Source organism: Eumetopias jubatus, unplaced genomic scaffold (genome assembly GCF_037043125.1).
Source record: "Eumetopias jubatus isolate StellerSeaLion01/CBP00866 unplaced genomic scaffold, mEumJub1_p1.0 scaffold_13, whole genome shotgun sequence".
Taxonomy (NCBI): Eukaryota; Metazoa; Chordata; class Mammalia; order Carnivora; family Otariidae; genus Eumetopias; species Eumetopias jubatus.
Genome location: NW_028274819.1, coordinates 9107134 through 9121809, shown reverse-complemented (window position 1 = coordinate 9121809; position 14676 = coordinate 9107134). Strand labels below are relative to the sequence as shown.

Genomic DNA, 14676 nt, shown 5'->3' with positions numbered 1-14676 from the left:
TGACGTCCCCGCGCTCGTGGGTCGCGCCGGATGAGGCGGGGCTTGGGCGGTTGGCTCCCGCAGCGGCCCTTCCTGGTGGTGGGGGCGCCATGGCGCTGCCCTGGCTGCAGCGCTTCGAGCTCTTGCTCTTCACCGCCGCCTTCCTGTGCGGGGCCGTGGCGGCCGCGACGCTGACCCGGACCCAGGTGCGGGGCGGGGCCGGCCTTGGGGTCGGGGAGGTGAGGCGGGGCGGGGGTGCTGGCTCTGCTGTCCGGGCCGGCCTGGTGCAGTCGCGCTGCTCCCGGGAGCCGGTGGGCCCGGTGAGGCCCTGCGGGCGCCGGTCTGCGGCCGCCGGTCTGCGGCCAGGATGCCTCGGCGCCGATCGCGCTCTGTGGCTCCGCCCGCCGGCGTTCTGCTTCACAGCCGTTTCCTCGCCGAAAGGACGAGTCCTCAGGAGTGACTGACAGCGGCAGACATAGCCCGGCCTGGTGGCTCCGGCTGCATGACCTCACACTGGTTCTGCCGCAGAATTCGGTGCAGGCCCTGCCTTCATCCCTTAAATCAGACACTGTTGTGCCGAGCTCCTCCAGGAAATAAAGCTTAGTGTAGCGGAGATGACCAGGCTACCGCGGGATTGCAGCCCAGTGTGTGTGAATGACAGAACAGCCATGTAGGAAACGCCCACGGAAAGCCCTAGGGTTTCCCCAGCCAGGCAGTCGTGTTCATAAGCACAGGCTCATGTAACCCTACAAAGTAGGCAGTAAGTCCTAGTAAGGACTTTTTTTTTTTTTTTAAGATTTTATTTATTTGACAGAGACACAGCGAGAGAGGGAACACAAGCAGAGGGAGAGGGAGAAGCAGGCTTCCCGCTGAGCAGGGAGCCCGACGCGGGGCTCGATCCCAGGACCCCGGGACCATGACCAGAGCCAAAGGCAGACACATAACGACGGAGCCACCCAGGCGCCCCTCTTAGGACTTTTTTTTTTTTTTTTAATGGATGAGAAAACACCGGAGATAGCCGAAGGCTACACAAGTTCTGGTTTTACACTAGGATTTCTGCCGAGGGGAGACCAGAACTTGTGAGGCATCTCCGAAGCTCACTGTCCTTTATAACCACCGCCTATTTCCTGATCTTTGTGGCCACCGCAGGTTTTACTTCCCCGGCAGGCCTTCTCCATCAGTGTACTGGCCCAGAAACAGGAACTGACAGTGTATATAGAACTTCCTAGGGTAGCCCTCTACTAGGTTATCCCTCACACTTGCCATGAGCCTGCACTGAGGCTCTAACCTGAAATCTAGGTAGGACTCAGCAGCTTCTCTTCACAGGGCTCCTTCAGTGGCCGCTGTCCCCTGTATGGTGTGGCCGCCCTGAATGGCTCCTCCCTGGCCTTAGCCCAACCCTCGGCCCCATCCCTCTGCTACTTTGTGGCAGGGGTCTCTGGCCTCCTGGCCCTCTACTGTCTCCTGCTTCTGCTCTTCTGGGTCTACAGCAGCTGCATCGAGGACTCCCACAGGTGACTGCCCTACGCTGAAGGCGGGGGGCTGAGCTGGGAGAAGTCGCACCTCAACCACGAAGCTTACTCTCTCCCTCCTCATAGAGGTCCCATAGGGCTCCGCATTGCACTGGTCATCTCAGCTACAGCCATCTTCCTGGTCTTAGTGGCTGCCTGTATTCTTCGATTTGGCACCCGTTCTCTCTGCAAATCCATCATCTCCTTGAACATTACAATTAGGTAATGGGAGAGGGAGGGAACCCCGGCTGGGGCTGCCTTCCCTCTGCAGAGGGGAGCTATAACCCCCTTTCTGTTCCTGTCAGTTGCTCTCAACTTGAAGGGCACCTGGGCATGGGTGTGTTCGGGGTATATCCTCCTTTTCTCACCACTGTCTCTTTGACCTCACAGCTGCTCTGAAGCTCAGAAAATTCCATGGACACCCCCTGGAACCGCCCTGCGGTTTTACTCCAACCTACACAATGCTGAAGTGAGATCCCGGGATATGAAAGACCGGTGGAAACCCAGGGATCCACGGATTCCTATAAGCATCTGTAGTTGCTAAGGGTGCCCTCCAGTGAGAGGCTGAAGGGCTTTCAACCTGACCGTGAACAGAGAATAGTGGTTTGTGGGTGGAACTGGGTTTGAGATGGCCACACTCCTCACACTCCTGTTCCTGTCTCCCACAGACCTCTTCTTGGGTGAATCTGGTATTGTGGTGTGTGGTCTTGGTGCTTCAGGTGGTGCAGTGGAAGTCCGAAGCCGCCCCATACCGGCCTCTGGAGCGGGGCGACCCTGAATGGAGCTCTGAGACAGATGCTCTCGTTGGGCCACGCCTTTCCCATTCCTGAAGAGTGACCAAAGAATGCTTCCTGCAGCCAAAGACTCTGTGCCCAAGTGCCTACAATCCTGTTGCCCCTTCATGGCCCTGTTTATGCTGGGAGCCTGTTTTCCCTCCACGAGGGAAACATGATGATAGGCCCCCTCCACCTCTCTTCCTACAGCTGTTTTTGTACCAGAATATTATATTACTTTCTTCCTTCATCATGTTACTGAGTTCTTGGTGTTAAAGCACCGTAGGCAGGTGGATGGGAGGACAGAACTAAACAGACATGGAACAAAAGTCAGAGGTTCTGTCCCTTGCCCTCGGGATGACTGCTCTTTTATTTGCTGTTCATGAACCCTGGGCCCCCTTGTGTCCTGCCCTTGGTTGTCACCCCATCTCCAAGGTTCGGTTTTTATTCCCCTCTGGGAGAGGTGAGCGACCCAAGGTGGTTTCTTCACAAGCTGCGGTAGGCACCCACAGTATTGTCAAAGAGTTTTGTGTTGGGGAAATGTCCAGCTTTGTCCAAGAGGAAGTAGAAGCGCCGGCCTTTGATCTTCAAAGGCAACATAGCAGGGACTTCACCACGGTGGGCCATGCAGGATACCTGGTTCAAAGGGACGGTGAAATGAGCACCCAAGCCAAAGGGGGCATGAGTGGTGAGGGTCACCTGCTTCCCTCCAGCCTGCAGCATCACTGAACGCACAGAACGGAGGGAGAAGAGAAGACCAGCGCCAAGTACCAGGGTACCTGCAGGAGGACCAAAGTTTGGGGTGAGGGGTTTTTGCTGAAGAGCTAAGCGGCAACGTTTCCAGTGGCCCAGAATTTTAAAAATTGTGATGACAGTAACATTTACCGAGCCCCTCTTCTAGCCGACTCTTGTGTTCGTCCTTCCTCCCCAACAACCTTCATGTACACCCCCGTTTTAAGGGCGAGACGGGTCAGAGCGGTGTAACTGCTCGAGCTCGCACAGTGAGAGGCAAACCTCACCCTAGGCCTGTCCGAGGGCTTGGCTCTAGGGCCTCAACTCCAGCGTGGCCCGGCCCGGAGGGTCGGGAGCCCCGCTCGGTCCTTGCCGGGGCAGGGAGGGCCGTGTCCAGCCGCCCCACGTCCCCGTGTTGGAAGCCAGCCCACGCCTTACCGATGGCGCCGCAGCCGACGGCCAGGCCGTAGCGCCAGAGCGCGGAGCGCAGGTCCAAGCGGCCGCGGTCTGCGGGCTCCGTGTCTGGAGGCAGCGCCCGAGCCGGGGGCCGGGCCAAGGCTGCCACGGCCAGGGACGCCCAGAAGACGCCCTGGCCCGCGCAGAACAGCCCGAGGACGGCGAAGAAGCGGCCCCGTTCGTGCTTGAAGAGCAGCACGTCCCGCGACGGAGCCCCGTCGTGCAGGAGCCGCAGTGGGACGAGCAGCCGCACAGGCCACCGCCGCCCAAGCGCCGCCATGGCCCCTGCGCGTCGCCGCTTCCGGGGCGGGACATCCGGCCTGCGGCCCCGCCCCCGAGCTCAGAGGCCATCCTCCCTGGTGGGGGAAGGGGGACCCCGACCGCCCCGCGGGCAGGGGCGAGGCAGAAACAATGTAGCACCGTGACACAAAATACAATATCACTCTTTATCTTAAAAAGTACGGCAGATTCTGGGGTTAAGTACACAAAGCACCTAAATCCTTCGGGGGAGTTTAGTGTCAGTTCTACAAAGTAAGCTTTGGCTTCCTGGCACCAGCGAGGCTCAATCTTCCGGAAGTCTCCCAAAAGTCTTCCAGAAGGCAGGTGAGGAGAGGGATCCAGCAGCCCTTCCTCTTCGGTCACAGTCACGGGGTGGCCTAGGGGCCAGAGAGGAGGAGACAACAGCCGACAGCCAGGACAAGGAGACGTCAATATCCAAGGGCTATTTTACAGGGGGTTGCTTCTGGGGCAGGGCTACAGATCACTTCATAAACGCCACTTCTGGGATCTCGCCCTTAGCCTTAGAAAAAAAAGAAAAGGTCAGTTAGAGCCAGTCCCTTTCCCCCCTCCCCCCAGCTGGCTTGACCCTCTCAAGGCCCAGAGATCCCTAGTCTTTTTGCTACCGAATTTCCAAACCTTACCTTGAGATGAGTAAAGGCCTGGGCAGATCTGGTGTAGTCCCAGTTGTTGTCCTGAAGGCACCTGGAGTGGGAGAAGGGCGCCCTGCTCACTAAAGGCCACTTCAAAATCCTTCCTAGAGAAACACTCACCCATGCGTGCCAACAATTACATACATTCTTGCACCATGTATTACAAATGGAAAATCAGTAAAAATCCAAATGCCTATCACTGGTCTACTGGATACAAAGGAGTATTAAGTAGCTATCAAGAAGACTAAGGTAATTTTTATAATGATAGGGAAAGACATTCATGGATAAGCAAAAAAAGTAACTTGCAGAATAGTATATAAAATTTTTGCTATGCTGATTTAGGCATAGGCCAAATTTTTTTATGGGCCAGATTTATAAATTTTGGCTTTCAAAATGTCAGGAGCACTCATTATTCACTTCCACCCCTACCTCCGTTTACCCCTATTCCTACACATGCCCAGTACTCACTTCTGGGACCACTCAAGGTTCATGCCAGACTGGGTAGAGAACGCCTGCAGCATTTCCTGCTGCTCTGGGGACAGGGTGGGCACTGGACTGGAGGAAGGGGTGGGTGCAGGCATGGCAAAGGCTCTCTGGATCTCATCAGGGCTGGCATTCCGCACAAACAGCTCGTCGTTCACGATGCACAGCCTTCGGGACAAAAAGCACTTTAGACAGCTGGACAAACAGCCAACCTCAACTTCCCATTATTCCTGTTCTCACACTTGACACTTTTACACTTGACAGATTCTTTCAATACCCACCAAGTCCCCCTCCCCACTCTTGGTCATTACTTTTTATCATTTACGCCCCTTACGCCCCTAAGAAGCCATATATGGGGGCAGATGCCAAACAACATTAGAATTACACATTCTCCCCCAACTCAGGGAAGTTCTTATTCCCACTGATCTTCACAACAGACCAAAGAAGTAAGTAGCTTATGTTAGTTTCCCAATGAGGAAACTTGCTCTTAGCTAGAAGTGGTGCAGCCAGATGAAAAACCCAAACAGTCTGGCTCCAGAGCCGAGCTCACCACCACTTTGAGAGCCTCCTCCTGAAATTCTGAACATTTCCTGAGGACTCGCTCCCCCTTCACATCCCCCCACCAATTCCCACATGCTGGCCACAGATGGGGACTGGGACCCCAATTGGTAAGCCACTCACTCACCCTGAGTTGCTCGCAGGAACAGCGACAAATGTCCGGGTGAAGGCTCGCAAAGAATCCCGAGACTTTCCATCCACTGTAATGTTAACAACAGCAACGACCCCTTAGAATCAGCTACACCTCAGGTTTACTAAAAGCTTCTCCAATCCTGGTCTTACTGGATACAACTAAACTGAAGCAGACCAGACAGACGATTATGTGTGTATAGAGGGGAGCAGAGGAAGAGGAATGTCGGAGGCCAGGGCGAACCACCACCAGCGTTAGCCCACCCAGAGGACCCATGCGCCAGCTCCTGTGTCAGGCGCTCCGCTGGCTCCCCACGGCACGGCTGTGAGATGGCTCTTACCAACCCCCTTTGACAAATAAAGAATTCGAAGCCCAGAGATGATGTAAGTTGCCCACAGACCCATGGGCCCGAGGCTGGAATGGAAGCCCAGATCTGCCTGCCCCCAGAGTCTGTGTCCTCCCAATCCCCAGGCTTGTCCCGTTTCCCAGACAGGAAAGACAGGTGGGGAGGGGAGGCCTCATGAAGGTGGCTTGGGGGCAGACGAGGAGGAGGTCAGGGACGGAGAAGGAAGGGAGCGGAGAGTGCTGAGGGAGCGCCCACTCTGCAGACTCAGGACTCAGGACTCCAAAGCTTCTTACCTTCTTTGAAGACCCCGTTGACAGAAAAACACAGCAACGTACTCTGAAAGAGAAGAGGCGCCTGTCACCATGCAGGCTCCCGGCCAGAGCCGGAGGCCCCCAGGCCTCGTAACTGCCCTTCCTCAGTTCCGGCTTTTGTGGGCAAGAAACAGGTGCTTACTGTCTGCGCACTTATGTCTACCACAAAAGAGTTGATGTCGTGCTGAGTCTTGGGCAGCTCATTGAGGAAGGCGACAACATTGAGACGTGTGTGCTTCAGCAGCCGGAACCGCAGGGCTGTGGGAGAGGAGGACCCAAGGTCAGGGGCTGCTGCATGCTCCCAAGCCCCGCGCCCGAGTCCCGCCCGCCCCCCCTTTCCCACCCCGTTCTGCTCACGTCGCACACTTACTCGGGTCTTTGAGCTTCTTCACATTCCTGCTATCCTTGAAGTACTCGGCCAGGTTGCTTCTAGAGGAAGAGGCGGACAAGGAGGCAGGGATCAGAGCCGTGTGCGCGCTAGCAGGTGCTCGCCTGCAGGGTCCTGGGCAGGCTGTGGGCGGGGACACTCACCGGGCAGGGTTCTGGGGCGTGAAGGGAATGCTGAGGGAGCAGCAGGCCCCGTCGTGGTAGGCGTCCAGGAGCCGCTGCCGGTCTCCAGAGTCGTACACCGCATAGTACCTGCGGAGAACACAAAAGGGACAGTCTGAGCTCCCGGGTCTGGCTCCCCAGAGGGAGCTGTGCCAGGACTTGCCCACCGCTCCCCAGCCGGGGCCGGGGGGGGGAGCTGCATACTCACTGCTGCAGGAAGTGCAGGACCAGATTCTTCAGGGTCTCTGTTCCAAAGTAGCTTCCCTGGAATCACACATAGGTATCAAGACCATGTAACCAATCCTCTCCTCCCAACATGAGTTCTAGCGCTGCCCCCTTCTTACCTTGCAGGGAGGTAACATTGTGGGGGCTTCAACATCAAATGCAATTGGCGGGGGTAACTCATGGCCATCCTGTGGGAAGTCGACAGTGTAACCAGAGAGAAAAGGCTGGATGAGTAATGACATGGGCAAACTAGGAATGAGGGGTCAGAGATCAAGGGTCAAGGACACACAGAAAAGGTCCAGGAGTCCCGACAGAGGCAACTTCTGTCTACGGGCCTTTTTCTGAGAAGGATTATAGCCTTTGCCAGATTCTCAAAGGTCTTCGTTGTCTCCAAATTAAGGGTCATACGAACATACATGAGGCAAGAGCTTTTGGGTGGGAGAGCCTATGATCGTTAGAAAAGAATTTAAAGAGCTACAGACTTACCAGGCGTAGTAATTTGGGAAATCGTTCTCGAATGGCGCTGTCAAAAACGGGACAGAAGTGAGTGATGCTTCAGAGCCACCGTGCCTCCTGAGCTGCTCTAGGAGCAAACACTCCAATGCCCAAGGGACCGCCCACCCCATCCGCTTGCCCTCTCACTCCTCCCCAGCCTCGGAGCTCTGGGGAAAGAGGCCCCACTCCCCACCTCACCCGGGGCACCCAGAAATGACTGCCTTGAAGGCTGACTCTCTTCTTGCTGCCTGACCCGAGCGCCACAGAGCAGCACTCCCAGCCCAGGCTTTAAGCCAGGACCTCCTTCCCCTCCCTGCCCCCCTTACCTTCCACCTACTCACCTGTGCAGCCCCGGGAGGAGGGAATGGGGTGGGAGCCCAAGGGCTCCGCTGCCTCAACAGGTATCCATCAGTTCTGCCTGGTCTGGCCGTGGCCAAGACCAGAACACACCACAGGGATGGCACAGGATGTTGGGGCAGGGAGATGAGCAAGGCGGAGTGGGGGGGTTCAGGAAGAGGGGAGGTGAAGGAAGAAGACAAGGAAGGAAAAGAAGAGAAAGAGAGAGAAGGCAGGATGGGGCTGGGGCAAGGGAGAGATGGGGAGACAGAGGGAAGTAGAGAGTAAAAAGAAAGAGAAAGCAAAGAAAAAGCGAGAGAACTATAAGGCGAGGAGGCATTCAGGAAAACAAGGAAGAAAAAAGGGAAGAAGACACCCAACACAGCCTTTTCCTTTGGCTGCCCCTTTCCCCGTGGTCCAAGGTACAAACGGAAAACAAATTCTTGCTGCAGCCGGAGGGCAGTTGCTGTTGGCCAGGTCTCTGTCCGCTACCTGGGTCCCGATCTGAGCTGGGCGTGGGAAGCGAAGCAGCCATGGGGGCAGGAGACCTCCCTCAGAAGAGGTGAGGGTTCAGGCCCCTGCAAAGTTGGGGGGGTGAGGGTCTGTGCCCCACCTCTGTTGGCCCCCAAGTTCTCTCCTGATGGCCCCTCTGCGACTGTGCCTGTCTTAGGTTGTTCCTTCCCTGAGGAATCTTACCCGTCTCTGGCTAACCAGCCATCCTCCGGGGCCAAGCAGGGTGATGTGAGGTGTGCGAGTGAGGGCGGGGCAGCGCCCCCCGAGAGGGTCAGTTCTGTGTCTCCTCGGTAGCCTATGCCCCCGTGGCCTCCACGCCCAGCGCCTGCCTTGGGCTTCCCTCGCCTGCTGGGCGAGGGGCCCCGGCTCTGGTCACATGGCTTGGGGAACCCAGGTTTCTTCTCCAGGGAGGGCCCAGCTCACAGCTCCGGGCAAGAGAGACAGAGTGCGTGGCACCAGCTCCGAGGAGGCCTCAACCTCAGCGCGAGGGGGAAAGCCCAGGCAACGGCCTTGGGCACGTGGACCATGACAAGAGTCCCTCTTGGCAAAACGGCAAGAGGGGCCAGCACCGGACAAAGAAGGGAAGGCCCATCAACGGGAAATCCCAGGGAGGGAGGCCTTTCTCGGCCCAGGGATACCAGGCTCTTGGCACAAGGCAGATCCATGTATGGGACATATACGCAAGACACCCCCTGGTCGTGGTAGAAAGCGGGAGATGCCCTTCCTGGAACAGTAGGGTAGGGAGACTCTAGAAAAGGCTGTGTTCGGGAAGAGGAAAGACCACAGAACAGCAAATAGGTAGTCAGGTGAGAAGAAAGGAAAGGAAACCTCGGGGCCAAGCTGGGACACACGGACAGACGAAGGGAGGAGCACGTGATCCTCCCAAAGGACAGGTGGTTCCAGCTCAGGGCTGCACATCTCCTGCAGACGGGCACTGGTCAGGGTGCATTAGCTCAGCCTCCCGGGGGGTGAAGGTCCCCAGGAGGGGAGACAGAGGCTACAACTGACCTGATGTAGGTGGACTGGTCTCGGAAGGTGTCGCACAGCGGGTTTCCATCGAGCCACAACTCTTCCAGCTTCAGCCCTTTTACCTTGTCCAACTCCCTTTCAGACTTCAACTGCAGAGAGGTGGGGAGAAAAAGCGGGCAGGAGATCCTGGTAAGGAGAGCCAGCGAGATCCCCATCCCCGAAACACCCTCCTCGAGTCTCCTGCCGGAGCCCTCTGCTCACCCCGCCCACAACACAACCAGGCCCTCAGGGCTCACCTCATTTCCGGAGAGATTGAGGATCTTCAGGTTGGGTGCTTTCTGCACAAGGCTGGACATGTCATCCAGCCTGTATAGCCTGTTGTTGCTCAAGTTTAAGGACAAAAGCTGTGGGCAGAAAAAAGTTTAGAGGAAGCACCGCCAACAAAGGATTCAAAGACACACCTACCTCCCGACCCCATCCTACCTACCACACCCCGCTTCCTCCCGTCTCAAAACAGGACGAAGGCCTCACCTCAGGGATGTTCTCCTCAATGATTCGCAGGGTAGCCGCCATACAGCTCCTGCGATTCAGGACGACATCAATGTTCTGAGCCACCAAGTCTTCAGGAAGCGGAAAGGAAGAAAAGGCAAGTCTGAGAGGGCTTTCCCAGGTCAGAGTTCGTACCAAACCATTCTCGAACTTTCCCTACCCGACAGATCCCCCTCTGCCTCCACCTCCCTGAGAATGACTGCTACTGGTCCTACCTGGGTCTGAACGGAGGCCTTTGAGGTCAAGCGCTTGTTGGGAGCCATCATATCGTTTGCTCATGATCAGCTACAGTGGAAAGAAAAGGGGTGGGGGGGGTCAGGGGCTCACTGGGGCTGTGTGGAGGGTTGTGGATGCGAGAAGTGGGAGGACTGGAGTGGAAACACGGGACGGGAGCCTGCCTCACCTTTAGCTGCTCGACTTGTTCTGGCTTCAGTTCGTTCTGTACCGAATGGGGTGGGGCAGAGGAGTTGATGATGATGGATATCTACAGGGGAAGACATGGAGGGCAGGGTGAATTCCAGGGAAGCCTAAGCCGCGCGATCAAGACCTACCCCCAGCCAAGCCAGGCCCTTTATACACACCCTTCGGTTTTCCTGATCCAAAATCTTATAGTTGACAGCCTTCAACGCAGAAGCGGTACTGGCATCCTCAACGAAAAACTGAGCCCGTGTGTTTTCATAGTGAAACTGTACAAAGAGGAAACAAGAGCATGAGACTTGGAGCCCAGGGCCCCTGGGCCAGCCGGCCCCTCTCCCTCCTTGGTGCCCAGCAGCCACATGGGCCTTATCTCACCTCAATGGGGGTGAAAGGGACATTGCACTTGCTCTGAATCACACTCAGGAGCCATGACTTGTCATATTTTCTGCCATAGGGAATCTAGATGAGAGAGAGAGAGAGAACGGAATATGGAACGAAGGCTGACCAGCAGACCGATCTAGCGCTCCTTTCACACCTTCTGCCAACTTTCACATTTCCTGAAGGAAGGGCCAGTTAAAAGTTTTTTTTATTCAAGTCAGACTCCTTATCCTCCTGTCCATTTAACTTAGTATTCCTCAAGAAAATAAAATTTTTTGGTTCTAAAAGTTTCAAGATATGATTCAGACATGGTCCGCCCCTCCGAGGACTTAAGAGACCCCAAGCTCCACACTCGGCTTGAGCCACACGGAGACATTCAGAGGAGTTCCTCTACCTCCCAACCAGTTAATCATGTTTTCCTTTAGATGGGGCCCCCCGCCCCGATCCTGCTTGTCTTCTTCTACGCCTTTCCTGAACCTGCTCTTAGATGTTCTAGGAGGAAGGATGGACACCTGACTGTGGAGAAAACAGCGGAGAAGACTGATTTTGTCATGTGAAAAGTAAAGACCTTCACTCTGAGCCCAGCCCCCTCTCTCCCTTGCAGCATCTACTTCCCCAGACACTCACTGTAATCTTTTTTTTTAGGGGGGGAGGGGCAGAGGGAGGGGGGGGGAGAGAGAGAGAGAGAGAGAGAGAGAGAGAGAGAGAGAGAGAGAGAGAGAATCTCAAGCTGGCTCCATGCCCAGCACAGAGATGACACAGGACTCAATCTCATGACCTTGAGATCATGACCTGAGCTGAAATCAAGAGCTGGACAGACACTTAACCGACTGAGCCCCACAGGCGCCCCAGACACTCACTGTAATCTTAAACCAGTTTCTCGAGGTCCCATCCTGACTGGTACCAGCCCCTCCTCTCTCTGGAAGAGTTCTGTCTCTCCGCACAGTAACATGAATGCGATCTCGATCATGCCAACTGTCACCTCGACGGTTGGGTCGGGAAGGATAGGGGTTGCTGTGGGGAAGCAGAGAATAAAATGTCCACAAACACTAGGAAAGTCTTCTCAAAGGCTTCCCACACTGCTGTCAGGATTGCAGCTAAGACTGTTCACCCATTAAGCTGGACCTGGCATCTCTCACTTGTACAGGTGGGAAGAGAAATGGCGTGGGCAGTAGAGAGCTAAATAAATAAATGGGTCACTAAAATCAAACCAGATCAACTAGTCACTTACTGTCGTATTCGGGGAACATCCTGGGCATCACTCATCGCCACATCTCTGTCATCCTCCTCCAGACGGGAAGACCGGATGCCAGAACCTCCTCTTCCAGACCTACGGTTCCCCTCACCATATTTCCACCGGAAAGGACCCCGGCCTTTCTTTCTTCTTTGAGGGAAACTAACACGGTCATCGTGCTCTGGGGTTAAAAACGACATCAATTAGAAATCACGTTGCTAGTCCAGCTACCCTGCTGTGGCAATCAAAGCTCCAGCAGCCTGTGCTATAGAATGACATACACACCGACTACGAAGCCCACTTCCACGCAAACTTCTGTCTGTTGAGAGAGAGAACCCTCTCTGTGGCATGGCAGCATGAGGGAAACATTATTGGAAGACAGCATAGAGCTTTGGAAAAACGAGTCAGAAACTGGAACTTACAGAGAGAAGAAGTACAATGTGGAAGTGTGAGCAGAATATGGACTCAGTGTGCAACTGAAAAGTCACCTGAAATCTGTTTGCCCTTGGCCTCCCAAATCTATTTAACCCCTCTCAGAATCTGGATGGGGACCTCTCTCACATCTCCTAAAATTAATCAATCACAATGATCACATCAGCTTTCAGTAAACAGCGCTTCCTTTGCCTACAGAGTGCAAACGTCATACAGTTATAAACATCATCAATTTAAGGGCTTCTTTAAAACTTTTTTTTTTTGGCTTCTTTAAAACTCTTTTAAAAAAAAGATTTTATTTATTTATTTGACAGAGACAGACACAGCGAGAGAGGGAACACAAGCAGGGGAAGTGGGAGAGGGAGAAGCAGGCTTTCCGCGGAGCAGGGAGCCCGATGCGAGGACCCCGGAATCATGACTTGAGCCGACTCAGGTCGTGATCCTGGGGTCCTCGGGTCGAGCCCCGCATCTGGCTCCCCGCTCCTCGGGAAGCCTGCTTCTCCCTCTCCCACTCCCCCTGCTTGTGTTCCCTCTCTCGCTGTGTCTCTCTCTGTCAAGTAAATAAATGAAATCTTTAAAAAAAAAAAATTCTCGTTCTCAAACTGACACCCTGAAGTTTTGGGAATGAGCTCTTTATTTCCTTGGCCAGAAATGCCTTAAAAAAAAAAAAAGATTTTATTTATTTACTAGAGAGGGAGAGAAAGCGCACAAGTAGGTGGGGCAGCAGGGAGAGTGAGAAGCAGGCTCCCCACTGAGCATAGAGCCCGACATGGGGCTCTATCCCAGGACTCTGGGATCATGACCTGAGCCAAAGGCAGATGCTGACTGAACCAACTGAGCCACACAGGCACCCCCAGAAATGCCTTTTAACTCAGGAGACAACTCCTAAGATTCAGGTTCTAGTGGCAAGTAGGGAGCTTAGCCAACTCTCCTTGACTGCTCTCCAGGAACAGAACCCTCTGAATCCTCTGTAGGAATGGCTTCTAAAAAAAAGGTCTATGACTCCCAAAAAGGTCTGCCTCATGCCAGCACTCTGCAACCAATGAACCTTAAGAAATGACCATAGGGGAAAAACAAACAACTGAATAGCAGGCACGCCTAATATATACTGAGAACTTTCTCCAGGGCCAGGCACTATGCTCCAGGCACTTGATGTGAATAAACTCGTTTAACATACACAAGAGCAAACTTAGGAAGTAAGTACAGTCACTACCTTCTTAGGAAAATAGAAAAATGAGGCCTGGGAGTGGAATTCACTCAAGCTTGGGGAAGACAACTCTGGACTCAAACCTCAGCTGTCATGTGCTCCTAACCACTCCTCTGGACAAAAACCCTGCGTAGTGTTCGGATACAGCGCGTTGATGTGGAGGTTTAAAATATTAAAGCCAAAGCCAAGGCCGCAGGGGAGGCGGGGCAAGAGACTGGACGCGGTGGAAAATAAGACACAAGGTAGCCGATGAGCCGGGCACTGACTCACATTAAAGGAAGAGTCTGGCCGCCAAACTGAACTGACAGGCATCAACCACCCACAAAGTTCAAAGGAATCTCGCCACCCCACCGCCAGGCCGCCTGCTCCGAGCCGAAGCTCCTCGCAACGCCAGGATTCCCGCGTCAACACGTCGGGCTCCCAGCCTCGAGTGCGGCCGGGCCCGCGGGGGGCCTTGCCCCCGGCCCGCGCCGCCGACGCACCCCGCGGACGCCCGGCCTCTCGCGGCCTCCCGCCCCGGGGCTGCGGCCTAGGCCGGCGCCGCCCACTGGGCCCCAGATCATCTCGCTCCCTGCCCTGAGAGCCAGCACTGACCGTTGTAGGACTTCCCCTCGTCCGCCATGGCACAGAGAGTAGCAGGGCCGGCTCAGCCGCGGGCCGCAACGCCACCAATCGTCCGAACGCCCAAAAGCGCCCCGGCCGAAGCGCTCCTACGCCCGGCGCCACCGCATTTATTCTGCGAACTACGTCGCGCGCCGCCGACGTCCCCCGGTGGTGGGCGGTGCCGCCTGAGGAGCGCGGCCCTCTACGCGTGCGCACTCGGCTGGCAGCCGCGCTGGGGGCGGGGCTCAGCCGCTCCTGATCCCGCCAGAGACCTGCGCTCGCCGAGCTACTCCAGGGTCGGGGCCGGCCCGGCCCGCCCCGCCGCCGCCTTCGGTTCGTCGCTACGCCAGCACCTCCGGGGCTAGCGCTGGAGCAAAGAGCAAGCTGCTGCAGCCCAAGTCTCCGAGACGAATGGGGAAGGGGGTCGCACGAAGGGCTTCCGAGGAAGGGGAGACCCGGGCCTTGGAGCGGGAGTGATGGTTCTTAGACCTCCTAGCGTTATACAGCCAGTATTGAATCTCTCAGCCCAGCCCTTTTGCCAGCAGCCAATATATGCCACGC

At 55.6% G+C, this 14676-nt stretch overlaps 3 protein-coding genes across 4 annotated transcripts; 1 reads left to right on the top strand and 2 right to left on the bottom strand.

Moving 5' to 3' along the window:
• Window positions 1-49: 49 nt before the first annotated feature.
• TMEM179B (transmembrane protein 179B) lies at window positions 50-2513 on the top strand. The gene is made up of 5 exons (XM_028118302.2): window positions 50-185; window positions 1306-1493; window positions 1578-1712; window positions 1881-1959; window positions 2159-2513. Exons 1-5 carry the CDS (start codon window positions 90-92, stop codon window positions 2318-2320), a joined length of 660 nt encoding a protein of 219 aa, XP_027974103.1. The 5' UTR covers window positions 50-89; the 3' UTR covers window positions 2321-2513.
• Window positions 2514-2596: 83 nt separating this feature from the next.
• On the bottom strand, window positions 2597-3763 carry TMEM223 (transmembrane protein 223). The gene is made up of 2 exons (XM_028118303.2): window positions 3434-3763; window positions 2597-3042 (listed from the first exon to the last, which is right to left on the bottom strand). Exons 1-2 carry the CDS (start codon window positions 3729-3731, stop codon window positions 2750-2752), a joined length of 591 nt encoding a protein of 196 aa, XP_027974104.1. The 5' UTR covers window positions 3732-3763; the 3' UTR covers window positions 2597-2749.
• A 120-nt stretch (window positions 3764-3883) lies between these two features.
• NXF1 (nuclear RNA export factor 1) lies at window positions 3884-14271 on the bottom strand. 2 transcript variants are annotated; one of them, XM_028118293.2, is made up of 21 exons: window positions 14107-14270; window positions 11871-12054; window positions 11500-11653; window positions 10637-10720; window positions 10426-10530; window positions 10248-10328; window positions 10060-10129; window positions 9827-9915; window positions 9592-9699; window positions 9335-9444; window positions 7469-7505; window positions 7102-7170; window positions 6966-7021; window positions 6740-6847; window positions 6579-6637; window positions 6351-6466; window positions 6191-6233; window positions 5549-5621; window positions 4849-5031; window positions 4372-4432; window positions 3884-4250 (listed from the first exon to the last, which is right to left on the bottom strand). In XM_028118293.2, exons 1-21 carry the CDS (start codon window positions 14132-14134, stop codon window positions 4212-4214), a joined length of 1857 nt encoding a protein of 618 aa, XP_027974094.1. In that variant the 5' UTR covers window positions 14135-14270; the 3' UTR covers window positions 3884-4211. The 2 variants fall into 2 exon arrangements, with proteins under 2 accessions (XP_027974094.1, XP_027974095.1); XM_028118294.2 differs by lacking the exons at window positions 3884-4250; window positions 4372-4432; window positions 4849-5031; window positions 5549-5621 and adding an exon at window positions 5628-5717 and having other exon boundaries at window positions 14107-14271.
• Between the last annotated feature and the right edge of the window lie 405 nt (window positions 14272-14676).

Coding starts and splice junctions, on each gene's coding strand:
- TMEM223 (XM_028118303.2), bottom strand. CDS start 3,731: ATGGCGGCGCTTGGGCGGCGGTGGCCTGTGCGGCTGCTCGTCCCACTG. Junction 3,043..3,433: donor CGTCGGCTGCGGCGCCATCG/GTAAGGCGTGGG, acceptor GTCCTCCTGCAG/GTACCCTGGTACTTGGCGCT.
- TMEM179B (XM_028118302.2), top strand. CDS start 90: ATGGCGCTGCCCTGGCTGCAGCGCTTCGAGCTCTTGCTCTTCACCGCC. Junction 186..1,305: donor CGACGCTGACCCGGACCCAG/GTGCGGGGCGGG, acceptor TTCTCTTCACAG/GGCTCCTTCAGTGGCCGCTG. Junction 1,960..2,158: donor CCAACCTACACAATGCTGAA/GTGAGATCCCGG, acceptor TGTCTCCCACAG/ACCTCTTCTTGGGTGAATCT.
- NXF1 (XM_028118293.2), bottom strand. CDS start 14,134: ATGGCGGACGAGGGGAAGTCCTACAACG. Junction 11,654..11,870: donor GATGTTCCCCGAATACGACA/GTAAGTGACTAG, acceptor GCTTCCCCACAG/CAACCCCTATCCTTCCCGAC. Junction 6,848..6,965: donor GTCCTGCACTTCCTGCAGCA/GTGAGTATGCAG, acceptor TGTTCTCCGCAG/GTACTATGCGGTGTACGACT.